This window comes from Coregonus lavaretus (assembly GCF_964263955.1).
Source record: "Coregonus lavaretus genome assembly, chromosome: 2".
NCBI classification, from domain to species: Eukaryota; Metazoa; Chordata; class Actinopteri; order Salmoniformes; family Salmonidae; genus Coregonus; species Coregonus lavaretus.
The window spans coordinates 44,326,772-44,347,853 of NC_139989.1; the positions used below are offsets into that span (position 1 = coordinate 44,326,772).

Here is a 21,082-nt window from a genome sequence, read left to right on the forward strand (position 1 = left end):
GCTGTTTCAGAGTGTAGAAACAGGAAGCGCGTGTGTGACTGGGACCATCTGCCCGCTGTTCCGCCTCCCTGCCGCTGATGATAACCTCTATCGGCTGTCAGACGACTCTGTGGGAGAGAGGGGGCCAGAAGAGCAGCAAGTCGGGTACTCTTCTCCAACTCTTGGCATCTACCTCCCAGAAAGATACACTATATTAATTTACAACACGGCTGTAACCGGCATTGTATTTCCTCCCAAGGAGAAGAGCACGGAGCGGAAACTGACTGTAGGGCGTTTGGGTTTCACTATTGGTTGTTGTCCTTGTTGCCCTTGCTTGTTCTGTCTGTAGTGTACTCACCTGACCTCTTGCTGTCTCCCTCTTATGCAGTGCTCCAGCTCAAACTCCAGCAGAGACGGACCCGTGAGGAACTGGTCAGCCAGGGGATCATGCCACGTAAGTAACACTCCCCCGTCCGTCAAACTACCTCATCCCCCAACCAATCTCCCCTTCCTCTAGCTGCTACCTCACCTAGCTTGCTTCTCAAAGTGAATGGATAGTTTATTGACCTATCCTCAGGCCCATAAGAATCGGTAAAGCTACTCCTATTGTAGTCACCTCACTTGTTTCATAATAGGCACTTAATATACAACAGTATAGCATCTTACATGGCTATACCCATCTCAATGCCTTGCTTCATGTTCTAAGGTTCTAGAGATCCTGTTGATTTGGTATGTGGTTAAATCAGCGCCGTCTTTTTTCTGAGAAATGCCGGTGTCAGTCTTCAAAGCTCCTTCCTCTGCTTCTGACTTCTGACTTGTGAATGCTAAACTTATTCAGTGTGTACTGGGGCCTGTGCATTTAATTCATCGGCACATTTAATTTTGAGCTGTTACACTTGTTATTTGCATTGCACAGTCAATTAATGTTGACATTATTAAGATCGACTTCCTCTCTGTTTCACACGAGTTAGTTCCTGGAACAAACTGTTGATCAGGAACCTTTTTTTAACACATTCACGTCCTCTAACTATATTTAGTACAATATCAGAATGTGCCACAGAACAAATTCTGTTTTGGTGTAAATGCATGAAATTCTGTGTTAACATAGTAAATACAAGTGACCTGTTCTAAGCCCAAATATGCCAAATATAGGATTCAACTCATTGTTTGTGAACTACAGCTGTTTCTGTATTGTACTATATTTAGTCTTTGGACACATGGGGTTACTGTTTTTTTTACATATTTCATGAATCAGGTCATGTAAATATGTTCAAATGATCAGATCTTAATAATTGTATAGATTGCCTGGACCTATATTACTGAACAAAAATACACTATATATACAAAACTATGTGGACCCTTCAAATTAGTGGATTCGGCTATTTCAGTCACACCTGTTGCTGACAGTTGTATACAATCAAACATAAACAGCTATGCAATCTCCATAAACAAACATTGTCAGTAGATTGGCCTTACTGAAGAGCTCAGTGACTTTCAACGTGGCGGCGTCATAGGATGCCACATTTTCAACAAGTCAGTTCGTCAAATTTCTACCCTGCTAGAGTTGACTCGGTCAACTGTAAGTGCTGTTATTGTGAAATGGAAACATCTAAGCACAACGACGACTCCGCCGCAAAGTGGTAGGCCACATAAGCTCACAGAACGGGACCGCCAAGTGCTGAAGCGCGTAGCACGGAAAAATCATCTGTCCTCGGTGAGAACACTACCTGCCCGAATGCATAGTGCCAACTGTAAAGTTTGGTGGAGGAGGAATAATGGTCTGTGGCTGTTCGGGCTTGGCCCGTTAGTTACAGTGAAGGGAAATCTTAACGCTACAGCATACAATTACATTCTAGACGATTCTGTGCTTCGAACTTTGTGGCAACAGTTTGGGGAAGACCCTTTCAGCGTGACAATGCCCCTGTGCACAAAGCGAGATCCATACAGAAATTTTTTCGAGATCGGTGTGGAAGAACTTGACTGGCCCTGACCTCAACCCCATCAAACACCTTTGGGAGGATTTGGAACGCCAACTGCGAGCCAGGCCTAATCGCCCAACATCAGTGCCCAACCTCACTAATGCGCTTGTGGCTGAATGGAAGCAAGTCCCCGCAGCAATGTTCCAACATCTAGTGGAAAGCCTTCCCAGAAGAGTGGAGGCTGTTATAGCAGCAAAGGGGGGACCAACTCCATATTAATGCCCATGATTTTGGAATTCTGTTTGACAAGCAGATGTCCACATATACAGTGCATTCGGAAAGTATTCAGACCCCTTGACTTTTTCCACATTTTCTTACGTTACAGCCTTCTTCTAAAATTTATTGAATCAATTTTTTCCCTCATCAATCTACACAAAATAACCCATAATGACAGCAAAAACAGGTTTTTAGAAATCTTAGCAAATATATTCAAAATAAAAAATTGAAATATATCATTTACATAACTATTCAGACCCTTTACTCAGTACTTTGTTGAAGTACCTTTGGCACCGATTACAGCCTCCAGTCTTCTTGGGTATGATGCTACAAGCTTGGCACACCTGTATTTGGGGAGTTTTTCCCATTATTCTCTGCAGATCCTCTTAAGCGCTGTCAGGTTGGATGGGGAGCGTCGCTGCACAGCTATTTTCAGGTCTATCTAAAAAGTGCTGTAATTTCTAAACGCTTCACCCGATATGGATGAAAAATACCCTCAAATTAAAGCTCACAGTCTGCACTTTAACCGTATAGTCATTGAATCATTTCAAATCCAAAGTGCTGGAGTACAGATTCAAAAGAAGAAAATATGCTTCACTGTCCCAATAATTACGGAGGGGACTGTATATACACTAGCAAAAATTAAGATCTGATCATTTGAACATTTATTCACATGACTTGGTTCATGAAATGTGTATAAGACATTAACCCCATGTGTCTAAAGGCTAAATATAGTACAATATCAAAAACACACATTGTAGACAAATGCTTTGGCCGGTAAAAAAATAAAATAATAATTCAGATTTGTCCATCAGTAAGCTCAGAGAACAAGTGTACCAAAGGAAATTATACATTTCCGTTATGGACATGAATAGGTTCAATCTGATTGGGTTTATGAATAATAAACCAGTAGCATACATGTTTTTCTTTGGCATTTCATTCATTGAGGGTGCATAATCCTCCCGTCAGGGTTTTGAATTGCCAAGAGAACACTTTCTCTCTTCACTTTCGAATCCCTATTTGACCCAGTAAAGGAAATGCAAATGTACTAACGTTACTCTCTATGCATTGCAAGTTGTTCATATTTACAGTACACTGCCTAGTATTACAGGAACAGAACACAATTATAAATTGCTCACATATTTTCCTTGTTCAGTAGGGAACCACACAAGGGGTAGGTCTTATGGTTTGACACAGACTACCTTAGCGTTTAGACAAGTATTTAACAATGCCTATTCTCCATGCTTTTGGAGTATTAGAGAAGATACCAATTGAAATCTACTCCTATTAATAATGTTGAGACAAAGGGTGCCGTTGAATTTAGTCACACTCTGTTCAGACAGATGTGTGTAGCGGTTGTCAGACTTGGCTAGAGTAGTCATTTGAGTTGTCATCTTCAATGTCTTCCATCCCTGGGCACTCTCCATGAAGCTTTGCTGGTAACAAGTGAAACTGCACACAGTGTTGTGTCAGCGGGATTGAATTCAATTAGGATGTGTGCAGTCATCACAGAAAAGGCTTCTACTACTAACAGCCTTGCTACATTTGAATATTTCTTTACTGTGCTTTCCGAGTGGTGAAAATGCAACAATTAGTTACTCAGTCACAGTAGCAGCTTTGTTGCAATGTATTGCTCAACCTTATTCTATCTGCTATTGCTGCTTCTCTTTTCTTACATTGATCAGAACATGAACATGGGGCCAGACTAGGCAACAAGGCCAGGGTCCCGTTCAACATAAGAGAGGGAGGATGTTGGAAAGAGTGCAGAGGATAGGATAGGAGAGGAGAGGGAAGGAGTAGCGGTCACAGGAAGGGCATTGGTCTGCTTAACGACCACCTGCCGGCAGGTGAGTCGTCATGTCTCCTGACTATTTCCTTCGCTCCCCCTCGTCCTCTCGCTTCCCTCCTGAATACATATTTAACCTCTAGGTTTGAGTATCAGACCATACTGCAAAAACATAGGTCCTCACTACTGTCAGTGTGCAGACATCCACTTCTCTTTCCTCTCATTCCCTCTTTACATTTTGGTGTAGTGCATTATGTGGGGAATAGGGTGCCATTTTGGACACAGCCTCTGTCTTATGCAACCCCAGGGTGGGGAAGAGTTAAATGAGTGTTAGCTGGAGGGGCGATGCTCAGTGTCAGGCTCCTCTGATCACTGCTGACCGGAGGACTGGTTCTATCGGAGGCCTGCAACATTTTCTACTCACTGCCTCAGAAATACACTACTTGACCAAAAGTATGTGGACACCTACTCGTCGAACATCTCATTCCAAAATCATGGGCATTAATATGGAGTTGGTCCCCCCTTTGCTGCTATAACAGCCTCCACTCTTCTGGGAAGGTTTTCCACTAGATGTTGGAACATTGCTGCGGGGACTTGCTTCCATTCAGCCATTAGTGAGGTCGGGAACTGATGCTGGGCGATTTAAGCCTGGCTCGCAGCCGGCGTTCCAATTCATCCCAAAGGTGTTCGATGGGGTTGAGGTCAGGGCTCTGTGCAGGCCAGTCAAGTTCTTCCACACCAATCTCGACAAACCATTTCTATATGGACCTCGTTTTGTGCACGGGGGCATTGTCATGCTGAAACAGGAAATGTTCTTCCCCAAACTGTTGCCACAAAGTTGGAAGCACAGAATCATGTAGAATGTGATTGTACGCTATAGTGTTAAGATTTCCCTTCACTGGAACTAAGGGGCCTAGCCAGAACCATGAAAAACAGCCCCAGGCCATTATTCCTCCTCCACCAATTGTTACAGTTGGCACTATGCATTGGGGCAGGTATCGTTCTCCTGGCATCCGCCAAACCCAGATTAGTCTGTTGGACTGCCAGATGGTGAAGCGTGATTCATCACTCCAGAGAATGCGTTTCAACTGCTCCATGGAAACCCATTTAATGAATCTCTCAACAAACGGTTCTTGTGCTGACTTTGCTTCCAGAAGCAGTTTGGAACTCAGATGATTTTTACGCGCTTCAGCACTCGGCAGACCCGTTCTGTGAGCTTGTGTGGCCTACCACTTCGCGGCTGAGCCGTTGTTGCTCCTAGAAGTTTCCACTTCACAATAACAGCATTTATAGTTGACCGGGGCAGCTCTAGCAGGGAAGAAATTTGACAAACTGACTTGTTGGAAAGGTGGCATCCTATGACGGTGCCACGTTGAAAGTATACAGAGCTCTACAGCAAGGCCATTCTACTGCCAATGTTTGTCTATGGAGATTGCATGGCTGTGTGCTCAATAATATACACCTGTCAGCAACGGGTGTGGCTGAAATAGCCGAATTCACTAATTTGAAAGAGTGTCCACGTACTTTTGTATATATAGTGTACAGCCAATTTGCTTTTTTTCCAGCCAAACATTAGCCTGAATGTGAACTGTAGGGTGGATAACATTCTAGGACATTGGCTAACAGTCATGCGTTGCTTTCGTACATTGTTATGAGTGTATGAAAATGTAATTACTAAGTATAAATAATGGGATTTTCCATCGTTTATACGCTTTAACCTAGAAAACAATGAAGCATATTCAGGACGCACACACTCATGTCTCTGTGGAGAGATGTGATTTTTGCTATTTTAAGCATTTTTTCTAATTCAAGATAACAATGAAATGTATTGTCAAGCCTTTGATTATATTCCAGCAATTACAGGAATCAAAATGACCTTTAAAATAGAATAGATACTTTATTGTCCATTTTGGACAGTTTAATGATGGTTGATTATTGTTTGTATGATTGACATGAGCTGTTTTTATTAGATGGATGTTATAGCTAGTGATATCACATACAGTGTATTGAATTCAATAAGAATCATGAAGACTGTTTCTCATGGTTGGAATCATTAACGGTATTTGTGCGTCTGCATGCATGGTTAGCCGGCTGTGGGGTAAGGGTGTGTTTGTGTGAAACTGAGCTATAATAAGCAGACATGGTGATGTCCTACCTTTTACATGTTATTTATATCCGCTTTAAGACACAGTGTGCTGCTACTAGTAAAACTGCAGAGAAGACATGATCCATACACCATCATGCATGATGCACAAAACACTCATTCTCACGCTCACAGATGCACTTAGGTGACTCCCGTTTATTCTGCATGCATAAATCCATCATGGTCCATGATGTTCATAAGCTTAGCCACAGATACAGACACAGTCAGTCCATTTATGACCACGGGGAAGGACTAAGAATAATTATTTCACCATGTACAACACTTCAGTGGTGAGTGGTAAGGATGTACAGTGTTTTGCTCAAGAGGCCAGATATATTTCGCAATCATGTTGGTTTATTATTTGGTAAAGGAAGGTTCAGGAAACACTTTCAACAATTAATACCTAGTTAACATTGCATTAAAGAAGATTAGGGTGGTATACTATGAGAATATGAGAACAACAGCAATTATTGTTTTATTATCTTGCATTAAATTCAATTTGAGGGTGTAATGAGGGTCATTTTGTTCAGCCCATACATCTTGGTTACATAATGGGGTGTTGTGACTAGAAGGAAGGGGAGGAAGCCAGACAGGAAGTGAAAAGGGAAGAGAGTGAAAGTGGGGTTCCTGTACAGTTAGTTGCACAGACAAACACCCAGCATCAGACTAAACACGTTCAACTCCACTATAAAAACACAACAATTGACTTCAACCAGATGTAAACTACTCAGGATAACACCTAACTCTCAAAGTCCTCCTGACTTCAGAGCCTGGAATGGCTCTTTAATGTTGTCAGCACAATGCCTCGATAATGAAGGGGGCTGTGCTTTTACTGTTTGGCTCTCCTCTGTGTCTTTCTCACTCAAACACTCACAGCCCCGAGAGTCACCCCCTTCCATTACAGTGGTTGGATTTTCAAAGCAACCCCCAAGGAAGAAAACAACTTTGGAGAGAACCAATCAAACCCGTCAAACAATTTCTGAGCGAACATTACATTAACAAACAACCTCCTTTCCCTGAGCTGTGAGTTGCGTCAGCCAGGCTAGATGTAAACAACACAGATGGCAGATTAAACATGTAACAGGAATAGCATAGCATCAAAGAGTTCTCAAAACAACTCTCACCTTCAAAAGACTTCTAAAAAGTGAGGTACAGTAATTGGCCCACCTGTGATAGGTCTTCATTAGCATCTCTCTTCCACCATTGGAAGCCTCTGACCCTTACAAGTCAGCTACACTACACGTGTTGCCAGCAGCATTGTATCAATGTGACGTTCTACCTGCTACACCAGAAACCATTCACAAGATGAATGAACACGCTTATCAGTCATCGAGAATTGAACCTCAGCGATTCTTGAGCTTGGACGCTGCCATTGGAGGTAACGCAACGCGGGCAGTATAGCAGCTTTCATTGATTTCAAAGGAAGCGTCCCCTCAATGGCTGATTTCAATGCCGGACGGCCGATGGCTGTAGTGTAGCAGGGCCGTTACATATTATAACTGCTACGTAGCAGTCTCTCTTGTACCCTAACAGCAGGGCAGGCACTACAGTGTGTCAGCAGCGAGGGGGTTGAAGGCCGGTGATGCAGGAGCTCATGCAGATAAATAGGCTCTGACCTCATCGCCCTCCCGCTCCTTTCTCCTCACTGATAGACAGGTGCGCTGGTACCGCACTGCCCAAGGAGGTCACGTAACCTTCCCGAAGACTAGGGGGCACGGGGGTAGCGTCCTAGGGGTGTGGGGGCAACAGTGATGTGCCCATGCTCAACGGGGTGAACTGAGGCTTGTGCCGGTACTATGAGGCTGACCTGGGGCCAACTGACCTGACCCGCCCAGTCAGAACACAAACTGTGCATTGCAGCATGGGAGAGAGAGAGAGGGCTAATGTGTGACTGACAATCTAGCTAGCACTCTCTTTTTTGCTGTCTCTTGTCTGCTCTGAATGCAGAGGCAGGTTACATGTCACTTCTCCACACAGAAGGTAGGTACTGTAAGTACCTTATGATAGCTCAACATACAATACATGCCTTTTTGACTACTCAAGTGTAAAATGTAAAGTACATTATGAAGTCATTGCCTGTTACATGAGGACATAATAAGCTTCTAGCCACTTGTTTTTTAATCATCAGCATGAACATACACTTTGAATGTCTTCTCTCTCTCCAGCGCTGAAAAGTCCAGCTGCCTTCCACGAACAGAGAAGAAGTTTAGAGCGAGCGCGGGTGAGTTTCCCTTCATACTCTTCCCACTCTTTGTGGTTTCTGTCAGATGAACACTTTTTTTTACTGACTCTCAAAGGTGAACTGGTTCAAAACAGAATCATTTCTCCCCTTCTCTCTTCCTCTTCTCTCTTCCTCTTCTCCCCCCTCCCAGACTGAAGACTACCTAAAGAGGAAGATCCGAAGTCGGCCGGAGAGGTCGGAGCTGGTCAGGATGCACATTCTGGAGGGTGAGTTTCTCTGACTGTGCCCCCTCCCTGAGCCATAGGGTGCTGCACCTAAAAAATGTAGGCTACAAAATAAATTCCCACAATTGTTTGCTCTTCCATTCCATAACTGGTAGCTGTGCTGTGTGTGTTTATCTTCGTATCTGCATCATTACATAAGCATTGAAGTTGAAACTCACAGCTTTGATTTCCTGGTTCCCTGATAAAGATCACATGCCTGATGGTTGTTGGCTGGCTAACCCGCTGTGTGCTGTGTGTTCAGAGACGTCGGCGGAACCCTCCCTCCAGGCCAAACAGCTGCAGCTGAAGAGGGCCCGTTTGGCTGACGACCTCAACGACAAGATCTCCCACCGGCCCGGCCCCATGGAGCTCATCCACAAGAACATTCTGCCGGTACACAGCAGCCTCAAACAGGCCATCATAGGTAACTAAAGCAGCAGCATCAAACAGGCCATCATAGGTAACTAAAGCAGCAGCATCAAGCAGACACAATATCACTCCATATTATGTAGCCACACTAGCAAATGAGCTCTCATGATCACTATCCTATTCTATAGTTTCAACAGCACCAAACAGGTAAGAAGTCCACCATTCCAGAAACCCCATGTTTCCAATTGCCACAATTCACAAAGTAGCTCACTAGCATGACGTGCACATCTGCTGAATAAGCTAAAATAGTCCACCCAGTGAAACTCTATATGAAGGTCATCAGGAACAGGTACTGCAGACTTGAACAAAATCTCATATAAACCCTGCTCACATTGGACCCAGTCACGTCATATTCACATTCATATTCATACTGTGCGTGTGTGTGTGTCTCAATGTATGTACAGTGCCTTGCAAAAGTATTCATCCCCCTTGGTGTTTTTCCTATTTTGTAGCATTACAACCTGTAATTTAAATTGATTTTTATTTGGATTTCATGTAATGGACATACACAAAATAGTCCAAATTGGTGAAATGAAATGAAAAAAATAACTTGTTTCAAAGAATTCTACAAAATTAATAACGGAAAAGTGGTGTGTGCATATGTATTCACCCCCTTTGCTATGAAGCCCCTAAATAAGATCTGGTGCAACCAATTACCTTCAGAAGTCACATAATTAGTTAAATAAAGTCCACCTGTGTGCAATCTAAGTGTCACATGATCTGTCACATGATCTCAGTATATATACACCTGTTCTGAAAGGCCCCAGAGTCTGCAACACCACTAAGCAAGGGGCACCACCAAGCAAGCAGCACCATGAAGACCTCCAAACAGGTCAGGGACAAAGTTGTGGAGAAGTACAGATCAGGGTTGGGTTATAAAAAAATATCCGAAACTTTGAACATCCCATGGAGCACCATTAAATCCATTATTAAAAAATTGAAAGAATATGGCACCACAACAAACCTGCCAAGAGAGGGCCGCCCACCAAAACTCATGGACCGGGCAAGGAGGGCATTAATAAGAGGCAACAAAGAGACCAAAGATAACCCTGAAGGAGCTGCAAAGCTCCACAGCGGAGATTGGAGTATCTGTCCATAGGACCACTTTAAGCCGTACACTCCACAGAGCTGGGCTTTATAGAAGAGTGGCCAGAAAAAAGCCATTGCTTAAAGAAAAAAATAACCAAACAAGTTTGGTGTTCGCCAAAAGGCATGTGGGAGACTCCCCAAACATATGGAAGAAGGTACTCTGATCAGATGAGACTAAAATTGAGCTTTTTGGCCGTCAAGGAAAATGCTATGTCTGGCGCAAACCCAACACCTCTCATCACCCCGAGAACACCATCCCCACAGTGAAGCATGGTGGTGGCAGCATCATGCTGTGGGGATGTTTTTCATCGGCAGGGACTGGGAAACTGGTCAGAATTGAAGGAATGATGGATGGCGCTAAATACAGGGAAATTCTTGAGGGAAACCTGTTTCAGTCTTCCAGAGATTTGAGACGGGGACGGCGGTTCACCTTCCAGCAGGACAATGACCCTAAGCATACTGCTAAAGCAACACTTGAGTGGTTTAAGGGGAAACATTTAAATGTCTTGGAATGGCCTAGTCAAAGCCCAGACCTCAATCCAATTGAGAATCTGTGGTATGACTTAAAGATTGCTGTACACCATCCAACTTGAAGGAGCTGGAGCAGTTTTGCTTTGAAGATTGGGCAAAAATCCCAGTAGCTAGATGTGCCAAGCTTATAGACACATACCCCAAGACACTTGCAGCTGTAATTGCTGAAAAAGGTGGCTCTACAAAGTATTGACTTTGGGGGGGGTGAATAGTTATGCACGCTCAAGTTTTCTGTTTTTTTGTCTCATTTCTTGTATGTTTCACAAGAGAAAATATTTTGCATCTTCAAAGTGGTAGGCATGTTGTGTAAATCAAATTATACAAACCCCCAAAAAATCAATTTTAATTCCAGGTTGTAAGGCAACAAAATAGGAAAAATGCCACGGGGGGTGAATACTTTCGCAAGCCACTGTATGTATGTATGTGTGTTAACTTGAGAACATCTGATAGTCCCTCCCGGCCATCTCCTCCTCCAGCCATAATGAACATATTGATGTTCACATAGGTATTTTCCCACCGTGCCCATCTAGAAGGGTCCTGCCTGGCTTCAGATGCATGGAGATATCATTGTTAACCTTACATGTGCATTTACACATATACTGTAAATTCATGACTGTCTGATGAGCAGGGGCCAACCTCATTGCCCACCTCTCCACCGCGGGCCCCTCATGGGTGCTAGTTTCGCGAATTAACCAAGTTATATTAATCATACTAATGTTTTTTCGCATTGGTGCGTGCACGGTTCACAGAAACAGATTGATTCAATTTCACACAACATTATAAAATGTGAGAAAGTGTCCGTTTTTGTGTGTGGGTGGGTGTGTGCACGCATCAGGACATGACTTGGCACAATTGGTTGGGTTAGAGTTCACATAACAGGTAGTCTCTACTGTGGTGTTAAACCGTGAGATAAATGAAATTATGGAAAATAGATTGATTGCTGTGAAGATGAAAGAAACATGTCTGAGCGTCAGATTCCAGCATGGTTTAATTTCAGGGGATTGCCTGGCTGTCGGCGGTTCTTAATAACAACAATCAAATTACAGGCAATGCTAGCTGTGCCACTAGAGATCCTGGTTCGAATCCAGGCTCTGTCGTAGCCGGCCGCGACCGGGAGACCCATGGGGCGGCGCACAATTGGCCCATCGTCGTCCAGTGTAGGGGAGGGAATGGCCGGCAGGGATGTAGCTCAGTTGGTAGAGCATGGCGTTGGCAACGCCAGGGTTGTGGGTTCGATTCCCACGGGGGGCCAGTATGAAAAAAAGAGTAATGTATGCACTAACTGTAAGTCGCTCTGGATAAGAGCGTCTGCTAAATGACTAAAATGTAAATGTAATATCCACACAGAGAACAGGGACATAACCTAAACCTGTGCTGTTTTCCACACTCAGCCACACACACACACACACACACACACACACACACACACACACACACACACACACACACACACACACACACACACAGTGGTGCAAAGGGGAAGCCATCACATGATTGGTTCAGGAAGATAATGAATCAAACCCCATATTGGTTATTCATCATCTCCCACTGATGGTAAATGAATAGCCAACGGTGCTCGCTGAGCGCTCCAAGTGCCTGCCTGCCGTCAGTAAATAAAAGATCCATAATGGTCTTTATCAAAGACATGGGGATGTACCAGCCATATACAATGTGATGATAAAGCCCCGGGCCCAGCAGGCCTCCACCTCCTCCTGCTGCCACTGCAGGCACCTCTGTTGATGCTGACTGACTGACTAAACAGACTGACTGGCTGCTGAGAGGAATGATGACATGGCTAATGTTGACACAAAGCCTGTTTTCTTTTACATGGCTCTCTCACACTACATCACAACAACGAAGGCAAGGTAGATTGTTGCTTTATACGAACTGTCACTGGTGGCTCATTATTGTACTTTCTAACACTTTATCTCCCTCTTTTTTTCCCACTTCTCTCTTTTCACTCTTTCGTTCTGTCGGTCTTCTCTTTATCCCTCTTTCTCTCCCTCAGAGACAGACTTCCCCAAGGTCGCTGGGGAGATCTCCTCCTTTGATGAGGACAGTAGTGATACTCTCTCTCCTGATCAGCCCATTGGTCAGGACTCTCCCCTGGGCCCCGGCCCTCTGCCCTCTCCCCCCGACGCCCTGGTTTGCAACAGCACCCCCTCCCCCACACAGTTTCTCACTCAGGTTCCTCCGCCACCCCCTCCTCTTCCTCCCTTCTATGGGCCCTGCCAACCGCTGAAGTTGAGCAATGGGACATCAGTTCTGAGAACCGCCCCTGCACTGATCAAGGTTAGTGGCAGCTGTCACAGCTAATTATTAGTATTGTACCAAAGCCCATTGTATTTGTATTATTAGTTTAGCATTACTTCTATTGTTTACAGTAGGCTAGTCCAGTGTTTAATCCACTACATCTCACTGATCTTTCTCCCTGCAGTCCCAGCCTAAGCCCACCTCAGAGCGCCCCCCTCAGCGATCCAAGAAGCACAAGGACAACAAGCCCAAGGTGAGGAAGCTGAAGTACCACCAGTACATCCCCCCGGACCAGAAGGCTGACCACGAGCCTCCCCCTCAGCTGGACTCCACCTACGCCAAGATCCTCCACCAGCAGCAGCTCTTCCTCCAGCTGCAGATCCTCAACCAGCAGCAGCAACACTACAACTACCACACCATCCTTCCTGCACCACCCAAGTGAGTGTGTGTGTTTGCGCATGTGTGTATACAACTGCTTCACATACCCACCAACTCCAGCCTGTATCCTATCATTGTTTTGACTCTTTTTTCTCTTCAGACCCCCAACAGATCAACCACCTCCCACCAATGGCCCCTCTCCTTCTCTGGCCTTGCCCGCCCCCTCGACATCCTCCTCCAGTCAAAGTGCACCAATCCGGCAGAATGTCACACATGTGGGAGGGGCCACACCAGGTTCTTTGCCTCCTAACCTGGACGACCTGAAGGTCAGTAAAAGCCGTTGCATTTGTCAAGAGTTGACTGTGTTGACAAAACCAACTGTCTAAACATTTCACATTCTGACACCTTCTTTTGTCCTCCAGGTGGCTGAACTGAAGCATGAGCTCAAACTGCGGAGCTTGCCTGTATCAGGCACCAAGAATGACCTCATCGAGCGGTTGAGGAACTACCAGGCTCAGCAGAACAGGGGTGGAGGTGGTGGTAGTGCAACAACTACAACAGCAGGGGGTGCCACAGGGTCAGGTGCCGGAGCTCCCAAAACCAACCACCCAACACAACAACAACAAAAACAACTACTACTACAACAGCAGCAACAGCAACTTTCCCAACACCAGACCCAGTCCTCTGTGGTCCACCAATCAAGAGATGCAGGTGTGGTAACCTTGGCAACCTTCCCGTTCGTGGCCACTGCTCCACAGCAGATCATGCACTTTGGCAGCACTAGCTCCTCCCCGCCTGTCTCTCCTGCCCCCTCAGACCGCTCGCTAGCTGGGATGAGCCCAAACGAGACGAGCTGTAATGGAGACGCATTTGGGGAGATGGTAGGTCTCCTTTCTTTACAAGTCTATGTTAGATGTGTCCTTATTTATTTTTTTACAGTTTTTATAGTGCACAGATATCAGATATCAAATCCGTTTTTATGGTTTGAATCTTGAGACTCTACTTTTCTCTTTCCAAATAGGTAAGCTCTCCCCTCACCCAGCTCAGCCTTCATCCTTCCCCCCAGCACCTTGCCACTATCAAAGAGGAGTTGAGTGGCTCGGCCCCCACAGCCTGCCAGTTCTCCAAAGCTGCTCTGCAGAAACGCCTGCTGATGCCCACAGCCATGCAAGTAGCACCCCCCTCTGTGAACAAGGACCAGATGCTGCAGGAGAAGGACAAGCAGATCGAGGAGCTGACGTGCATGCTGAGGCAGAAACAGCGGCTGGTGGAGACCCTGCGCTTCCAGCTGGAGCAGGGCAAGAGAGGGGGCCGGGACGCCCCCCCAGAACCCCTGGGCCTCATCAGGGTGAAGGAAGAGCCACCAGACATCCCCAGCATCCCCTCCACATTTTGCCCCATTGCCCACTCCCCGACCCCTCCCCAGTGCCACATGGAGGTCACCAAGATGACCATCAAGCAGGAGGTCGGGGACGTGGAAGAGGCCGTGGAGCCATCCTTGGAAGCCCCACCTCAGCAGGTCCAGGTGCAGCTGGAGCAGATCCAGGCGCAGCAGCGGTCGCAGCTGGAGCAGCTGAAGCTGCAGCAGACGCAGCAGATCAACGCGCTGCAGCTGGCCCAGCAGCAGGCCCTGCAGCAGCTGCTCCTACAGCAGAACCAGCAGAATCTGCAGAAACAACGCTCACAGCAGAGGAAGAAGAAGTCCCACAAGCAACAGCTCAAACAACAGCAGCAACAGCTACTGTCCCAACACCAACAGCAGATACAATCAAAGAACCAACAGCTGTTGCAGTCAAAGTATCAACATCAGCAGATATTGCAGGCACAACAACAGCAACAGCAGCTGAAGTCACAACAGGTCAGTGGCAGTCAAACCAACTCAATGGCTAGTCACAACAAGAGCTGCAGACAGTGACAGCAAAACAAATGCGATCCCAGTCAAAATAGTCTGTCACCTTGTGTTAGTCTCTCACTGACTAATGCCGTTGGTCTCTTCCAGGTGTCTCAGATGTTCCTCAATCAGCAGTCGGGCTCCACCACTTCCTTCCCCTTGGATCTCCTCAAGACACACTCCACACCTACCCTGGTGACAGACAGCAACGGCAACCATTTCCTCATCACACTGACCAATCACTGTGCCGAGAGCCAAGGGAGTGATACGCCACAAGGCACTCCACAGGGCAAAGCAACCAATCACATCACACTGCAGGTAAACATTTCAATCTCTTTTTCACTCAAACCTAATGTTTTTGTTTAGGGACATGCCCCTTGTGCTGCTTACTTTTCTTCTCATGCTATTTGTCTCCTTGGTCTAACCAGAGACTGCAGTCAACTCCCACCAAGCTGCCCAGCCAATCCCCTCTTCAGTTGCCCAGCAGTGACACCCAATCAAAACCGACAAATCAACCAGGCCACGTGAAACTGCAAACCAGAAAGGTAAGGGAAAGGTTATAAAAGTCATTTCATCTACTTGATATGTAGGATGTCCATTCAACAGCGGTCAATGGAGCCTCCATTATGGTGGTGACTGGCTTGTTGCTAATGTCCCATTTAAATGCGAGAGTCATTCAGAATTGCCTCGATGACTCCAATAACCGTCTGTGTTATGAATTAATGATGTATACCCTGTAAGACACTGACAGCATCCTTGATAAGAGAGCTGTTAACTAATGTAATGTAATAGTGATTATTATTCTGGTAATTACTGTAATGATATTCCTCATCTTTGTGCTTTCAGCTCATTTGAATCTCAGCTAATTAAGATGTATCTCCCATTTTGCTTAGGGACAGAAGACTGGGCTGCAGGTGTCAACCAATCACTCCCCAGGGGTCACTCTCTCCTTCTCTGCCCCGCCCAATCTCCAGCCTTTCTTCCCCAATGATGACTCCTCCCCTTCTGAAAAAGACACCTCCCCCTCTCCTTCAGCTCAAACGGTAATTGTGAAGTTGTTAAAACTTGTACTGTAGTTGCAGTTCTCTAAAGGGACAAGTTTAATAGTATACATTTTTAGGACATGAGAACAAACCGTTATTTTTCTATTTCCATCAGGAGGATTTGAGTCCAGGTCTGGACCATGAACCCCTGTTCAGCCCTCCTTCTCCCAAACGGACACCCTCCCCTAACCCACCGGATGACAAGGTAACCCACGCCGTCTGGCTGCATCACTGTTTCCATGTTTGTGTCTGAGGTCTCATTATGGCCAACCATGCCAAGACTCTTGCTCCTCTGTATTCTGTATTCACCTCTCAACTCAGTGGCTGTGTCAGGACATACTATTATCCCTCTGTCCCGCAGGATAATGGATCCACCCAGCATATGGACGACCTCTTCGACATCCTGATTCAGACTGGAGGTGAGTGTTGAATGCCGATAGAGAAGGAGAGCTCTTCCTGGTTTCCTGATTCAATATTTGTCTCCTACTTATGGTTTACATTTCTTCTATCTCCTCCTCTCCCAGAAATCTCAGCCACCTTCAAACCAGCGCCCGACCCGTCCCTGTTGCGACTGCGCCCCAACACCCCTTCCCCTTCCCCCTCTCAGGCGCCCTCCCCTCTCCAGCTGCAACTCCACTTCTCGCCCCCCACCCCTCCCGAACCCGAGACCCCCCAGCCGGTCCCAGGGGAGGAGGAGGAGGAGGAGCTGCAGGTGCCGGCCACCGTTGACCAGGACGTTAGCAACACAGGAAGTGGACGTCTGGAGGACTTCCTGGAGAGCACCACGGGCAAACCCCTCCTGGGGTTGGAGCCTGGCGGGCCCCTGACCCTGATTGACGACCTCCACAGTCAAATGCTGAGCACCCCCAGCATCCTGGACCACACGTCCTCCCCCATGGATACCTATGAGCTGTCGGGCTACACGGCCAACCCCCCTGGCCTGGACTTCGGAGACCATGCCCTGGACAGCATGGATTGGCTGGATATCACCATGGGTGGGGCGAGCAGCGAGGTCCCAGGACTCGCCCCACTGGGTCCCCTGGGCCCCCACACGTCCCCCAGCGTCTTCTCAGCAGACTTCCTGGACAGTTCAGACCTGCAGCTCCACTGGGACTCCTGCTTATAGCCCTGGGCAGTCTTACAGTGTCATCCACACGGATGGATGCTGATGTTACATTGTAAAGCACTCTCTCTCTTTTCTCAACGTACAATGACTCAAAAACACACTGGGTTGTTAAACTCTACTGCACTCTGAACTCAGTCCCTCTTACTGACATACACTTTTATAGACTTATTATCTGTAGACCCTTACGTTCTATAAGGCAGGCCCTCTTGCATGCGTAGCTTATACAGTAATACCTTTGTTAACAAACCCTGTGGATCGGAGGGAACTAACTGTTTGTTTTGAATTTAGGAAAAAGGAGTTGATGATGCTCCTTCATCCGAGCCAGTCAGAAGCTTACCGTAGCTACATATCTAGACTATTATCTATGTTTATTATTGCCCTTAGTAGTAATAGTATGGAGATATTGTAACAACGTTGAACCAATAATGTGATAACAAGACCACAATCACGTCTGTCTAGCAGCTTTAGGGTTAAAAAAACACAACCTACTTATTTTCATTAACTTTAGAGGAGATGATCAGGGAAGCCAAGGTGAAGGAGAATGAAGTAGCTATTTGTTAGCAAGAATGCATGCGGGTGTCCTCCAGGATGGGAGTCAGACCATGGCTCCAGTGTAGCAGTCTGGTGACCGCAGCTCTGACTGAGTAGGAGAACTGCAGGAGGAGCCTGGTACAGAGGAGAGAGACACAGACAGTGATATTTGACTATGATATATTTTTGCCCATTATATGGGATGTATTTTAGGATATATTTGGAAACATGATTTCATGTTTTAGAACACATGGTCTTACTCTCTTAGCTTTAATTATATTGCTCTAGAACATTATGACAGACGTGATGGGATTTTATAAATTTGATAAAAATGAGAACCTGCTTTTTTAACAGAGGTTTTACTGCTATGTATTGGACTTTATCTCCTCTGGACGTATGTTCATTTTCATATACGCGCTGAACTATATGTCAGCTAATACTGTAGCTAAAGTAAGTTAGGGTTAAGAGATTGCAAAGATGGAAATGTTTCTGTTTCATTTTAACCTATATAAGCAATGAAGTATGCAGAGATTACGTGTTTCGTGTATACTGTAGTCCACTCCGTCAATTATGTACTGTCAATTATGGTGATGCCTATTGAACCAGGAGCTGCATTGGTGAATAACGAATGCTGTGTTATTATTTTGGATGCCCCTTAACATCAGGACTGTATTATTATTAATATGTACTGTATCAGTACCTTTGCCAAAATATGTGATTTTTAATAAAGTCCTCCCTATAAATTCTTGCTGTAATATACCAATTTAGACACTGAACATGTATTATAATGCACAGTGTTTCCCATTTTAGGTAATGGAGCACTACGCAGTACACGGTTTACTGTGACAAATTCTGTCAAGTGTGAACTCTGTATCCAGAGTTAGAAAACCCATTTGCACGGCCTCAGACTCGCACGCACACAACACTGCACACACACATGCGCACATGCTCAATTTGAGCATCGCTTGCTTGTTTGAATGTAGTTATCATTTTCATGGTTTGTTGCATATCACCACAAACATACATTCAGGATATTCTTCTCTCTGACTTCTCCTGTGTGTGTGTTTGTGGTGGGGGTGGACAGGCAGATTCTATCCAGTATATCCTCCTGTTTGACTTTGCCCTTATGGTGGCCTGATTGGTGCTCTTGAATGGCAAACCCCCCATGATAGGAGGATTGTAGACCAGTCAACCCCGATCTGCTGTATTAGGGATTCTGTCAACATGTCAAAACTTGAGGGATTTGGGGATTGCTCTGGGGAGGGGAAACTGGTTGGGCTTCTTCATTAATATTTGGACATTTATTATGTTTTCTTATTTTTAGAAAATAGTTGATGAAATAAAAATTTGATAAAAATTGTGGTTTACAGCGTGGATGTTTGGGGGCCACACCACGGAATGAGGGTCGGAGATGAACATTTTTGAAAAAGTGGATACTGTGATGTAATCGTTTAGCACCAGAATCCCCCTAGAGTAGGTTTCCCCAACTGGCGGCCCGTGGCCCGAATTTGGCCAGCAGGTGATTTTAATTGGCCCCCCAAGTTCTGAGCAAAAAATATATATGTGTATGTATGTATATCATTGTTTTATTGTTGGACATAAAAGACTGTAAAAACACCAGCAAATCGGCTTCAAGTGATTTTAATTTTGGAAATCTGTTCCAAAGAATTTCCATGCATAATAGAGATATATACAGTATGTGTTAGATTTAGATTTGAGTCATTTAGCAGACACTCTTATCCAGAGCGACTTACAGTTAGTGAGTGCATACATTTTTCATACTGGCCCCCCGTGGGAATCGAACCCACAACCCTGGCGTTGCAAGTGCCATGCTCTACCAACTGAGCTACAGGAGGCCTACAAGTGTTCATATACAAATGTAAGCAAGGCTAGAAATGATTGTTTTAGTCAAATATTACATCTGTTTTGGCAATTATTTGTAAAAATGTTTCAGCCCCCTGACCATCCACTCAAGAAGAAATCGGTCAGCGGCTGAATATAGTTGATGATCCCTGCCCTAGAATGACCACACTATTACAACTAGCCCATAGATACAGACCCTGCTTTGCAACTGCCCACTTTCGTGTGCTCACTTTTTTGTCTGTGTGTCTGCAGGTATACTGACGAGGACGCACACAAAGGTATATACAATTGGTATCGGTTTTCCGCATGTTATGTAGATCACATGTATCATCTTTCTACACATTTTATTTAATGCTTTCTCAAAAACCTTACAGGACTCCGTCACAGCAGCCATCCTCCTCTTCCATTACCTCTTCAATGAAGATCCCAGGGGCTTCTGGACACTCTTTCAGTAAGCAGTTACCCCAAAAGGTTATTTGAGGAACCATTAAAGGATTCTTTGAATGCTCTCTAGTTCTCCTCTGGCCCCTCCCATATTGTCCCTTTTTTTGAATTAACCAATCTGGAACCCCAATGAATTTTCTGGCCAATTAGCAAAATTAATCTGTGTAAGCTTTTATTTTCTCAGTGAAGAAGTCTAACGTCTTTCCAGTGTAATTGAGGCTGAAACAATAGTGTGCAGGTCTCTGAGTATTGAGTAAGGTACTTTATATCTGCAAGCTAATTGAAAATGTCACTCGAGACCCACACCGCCCCGTCCCCCCACATCATGCCCCCTCCCGTCCCACTTAAATCGTTGCGGATGCATCCAATCGCACTGAATTCCTCCACATTTAATTGATTTTCTGCGCTGAAATAATCCATCAGGTTTTATGGGCTGTCTACCTCCACCCACTACTCCATCACAGATCACCCCTCAAATTTTTTCTACCTACCTGCCATTGTTGGGGCATTGAAGCAATCTCTCTGGAATTAATTTGACAAATGACAACCCTCCGGTTGACATTTTTGGGGATAAAAGAGTCCTGTAGAGGTAGAGCGGCAAAATGAGTTGATTGACGGAGGTACACTTCAGACATGGAAGGGAACCAAATCCTTTTTTATTTCCTGCATTACCTCTTCTGGCCACCAGGGTGTGATGTGACCTTCAAGTAAAGGGTGCCTGATTTCCTTCCAAATGGGAGAATGGCAGTGCAGGGGGACTATGCAGCTCCTCTTCAGGAGTGCTTGAATTTAATTGAGTTTATGAAACGGTGGATGGGAAGATCGATGGAGCCCATCCATCTAATGTACTGAGGTCGCTGTCGATGGCCCTCTGCGGACAGACAGGGTGTCCAGCCGTCCACACACCATTACGGCCCAAATGACTGACCATTACAGGGCCACCGCGGCACTCAGAG

The 21,082-nt window shown here is 45.4% G+C and overlaps 1 protein-coding gene across 1 annotated transcript in view; it reads left to right on the forward strand.

Moving 5' to 3' along the window:
• The window catches only part of LOC311103661 (myocardin-related transcription factor A-like), a 41,724-nt gene extending 22,289 nt beyond the window's left edge, over positions 1-19,435 (forward strand). Inside the window, exons 4-18 of the mRNA XM_084145274.1 lie at positions 368-433; positions 8,269-8,324; positions 8,476-8,551; positions 8,757-8,972; positions 12,606-12,889; positions 13,035-13,288; positions 13,389-13,554; positions 13,651-14,109; positions 14,250-15,086; positions 15,228-15,437; positions 15,548-15,664; positions 16,013-16,162; positions 16,278-16,367; positions 16,524-16,581; positions 16,687-19,435. Coding sequence (XP_084001400.1) covers positions 368-433; positions 8,269-8,324; positions 8,476-8,551; positions 8,757-8,972; positions 12,606-12,889; positions 13,035-13,288; positions 13,389-13,554; positions 13,651-14,109; positions 14,250-15,086; positions 15,228-15,437; positions 15,548-15,664; positions 16,013-16,162; positions 16,278-16,367; positions 16,524-16,581; positions 16,687-17,288 — 3,641 coding nt within the window. The 3' untranslated portion in view covers positions 17,289-19,435. The remainder of the gene's footprint in view (positions 1-367; positions 434-8,268; positions 8,325-8,475; positions 8,552-8,756; positions 8,973-12,605; positions 12,890-13,034; positions 13,289-13,388; positions 13,555-13,650; positions 14,110-14,249; positions 15,087-15,227; positions 15,438-15,547; positions 15,665-16,012; positions 16,163-16,277; positions 16,368-16,523; positions 16,582-16,686) is intronic.
• Positions 19,436-21,082: the final 1,647 nt, after the last annotated feature.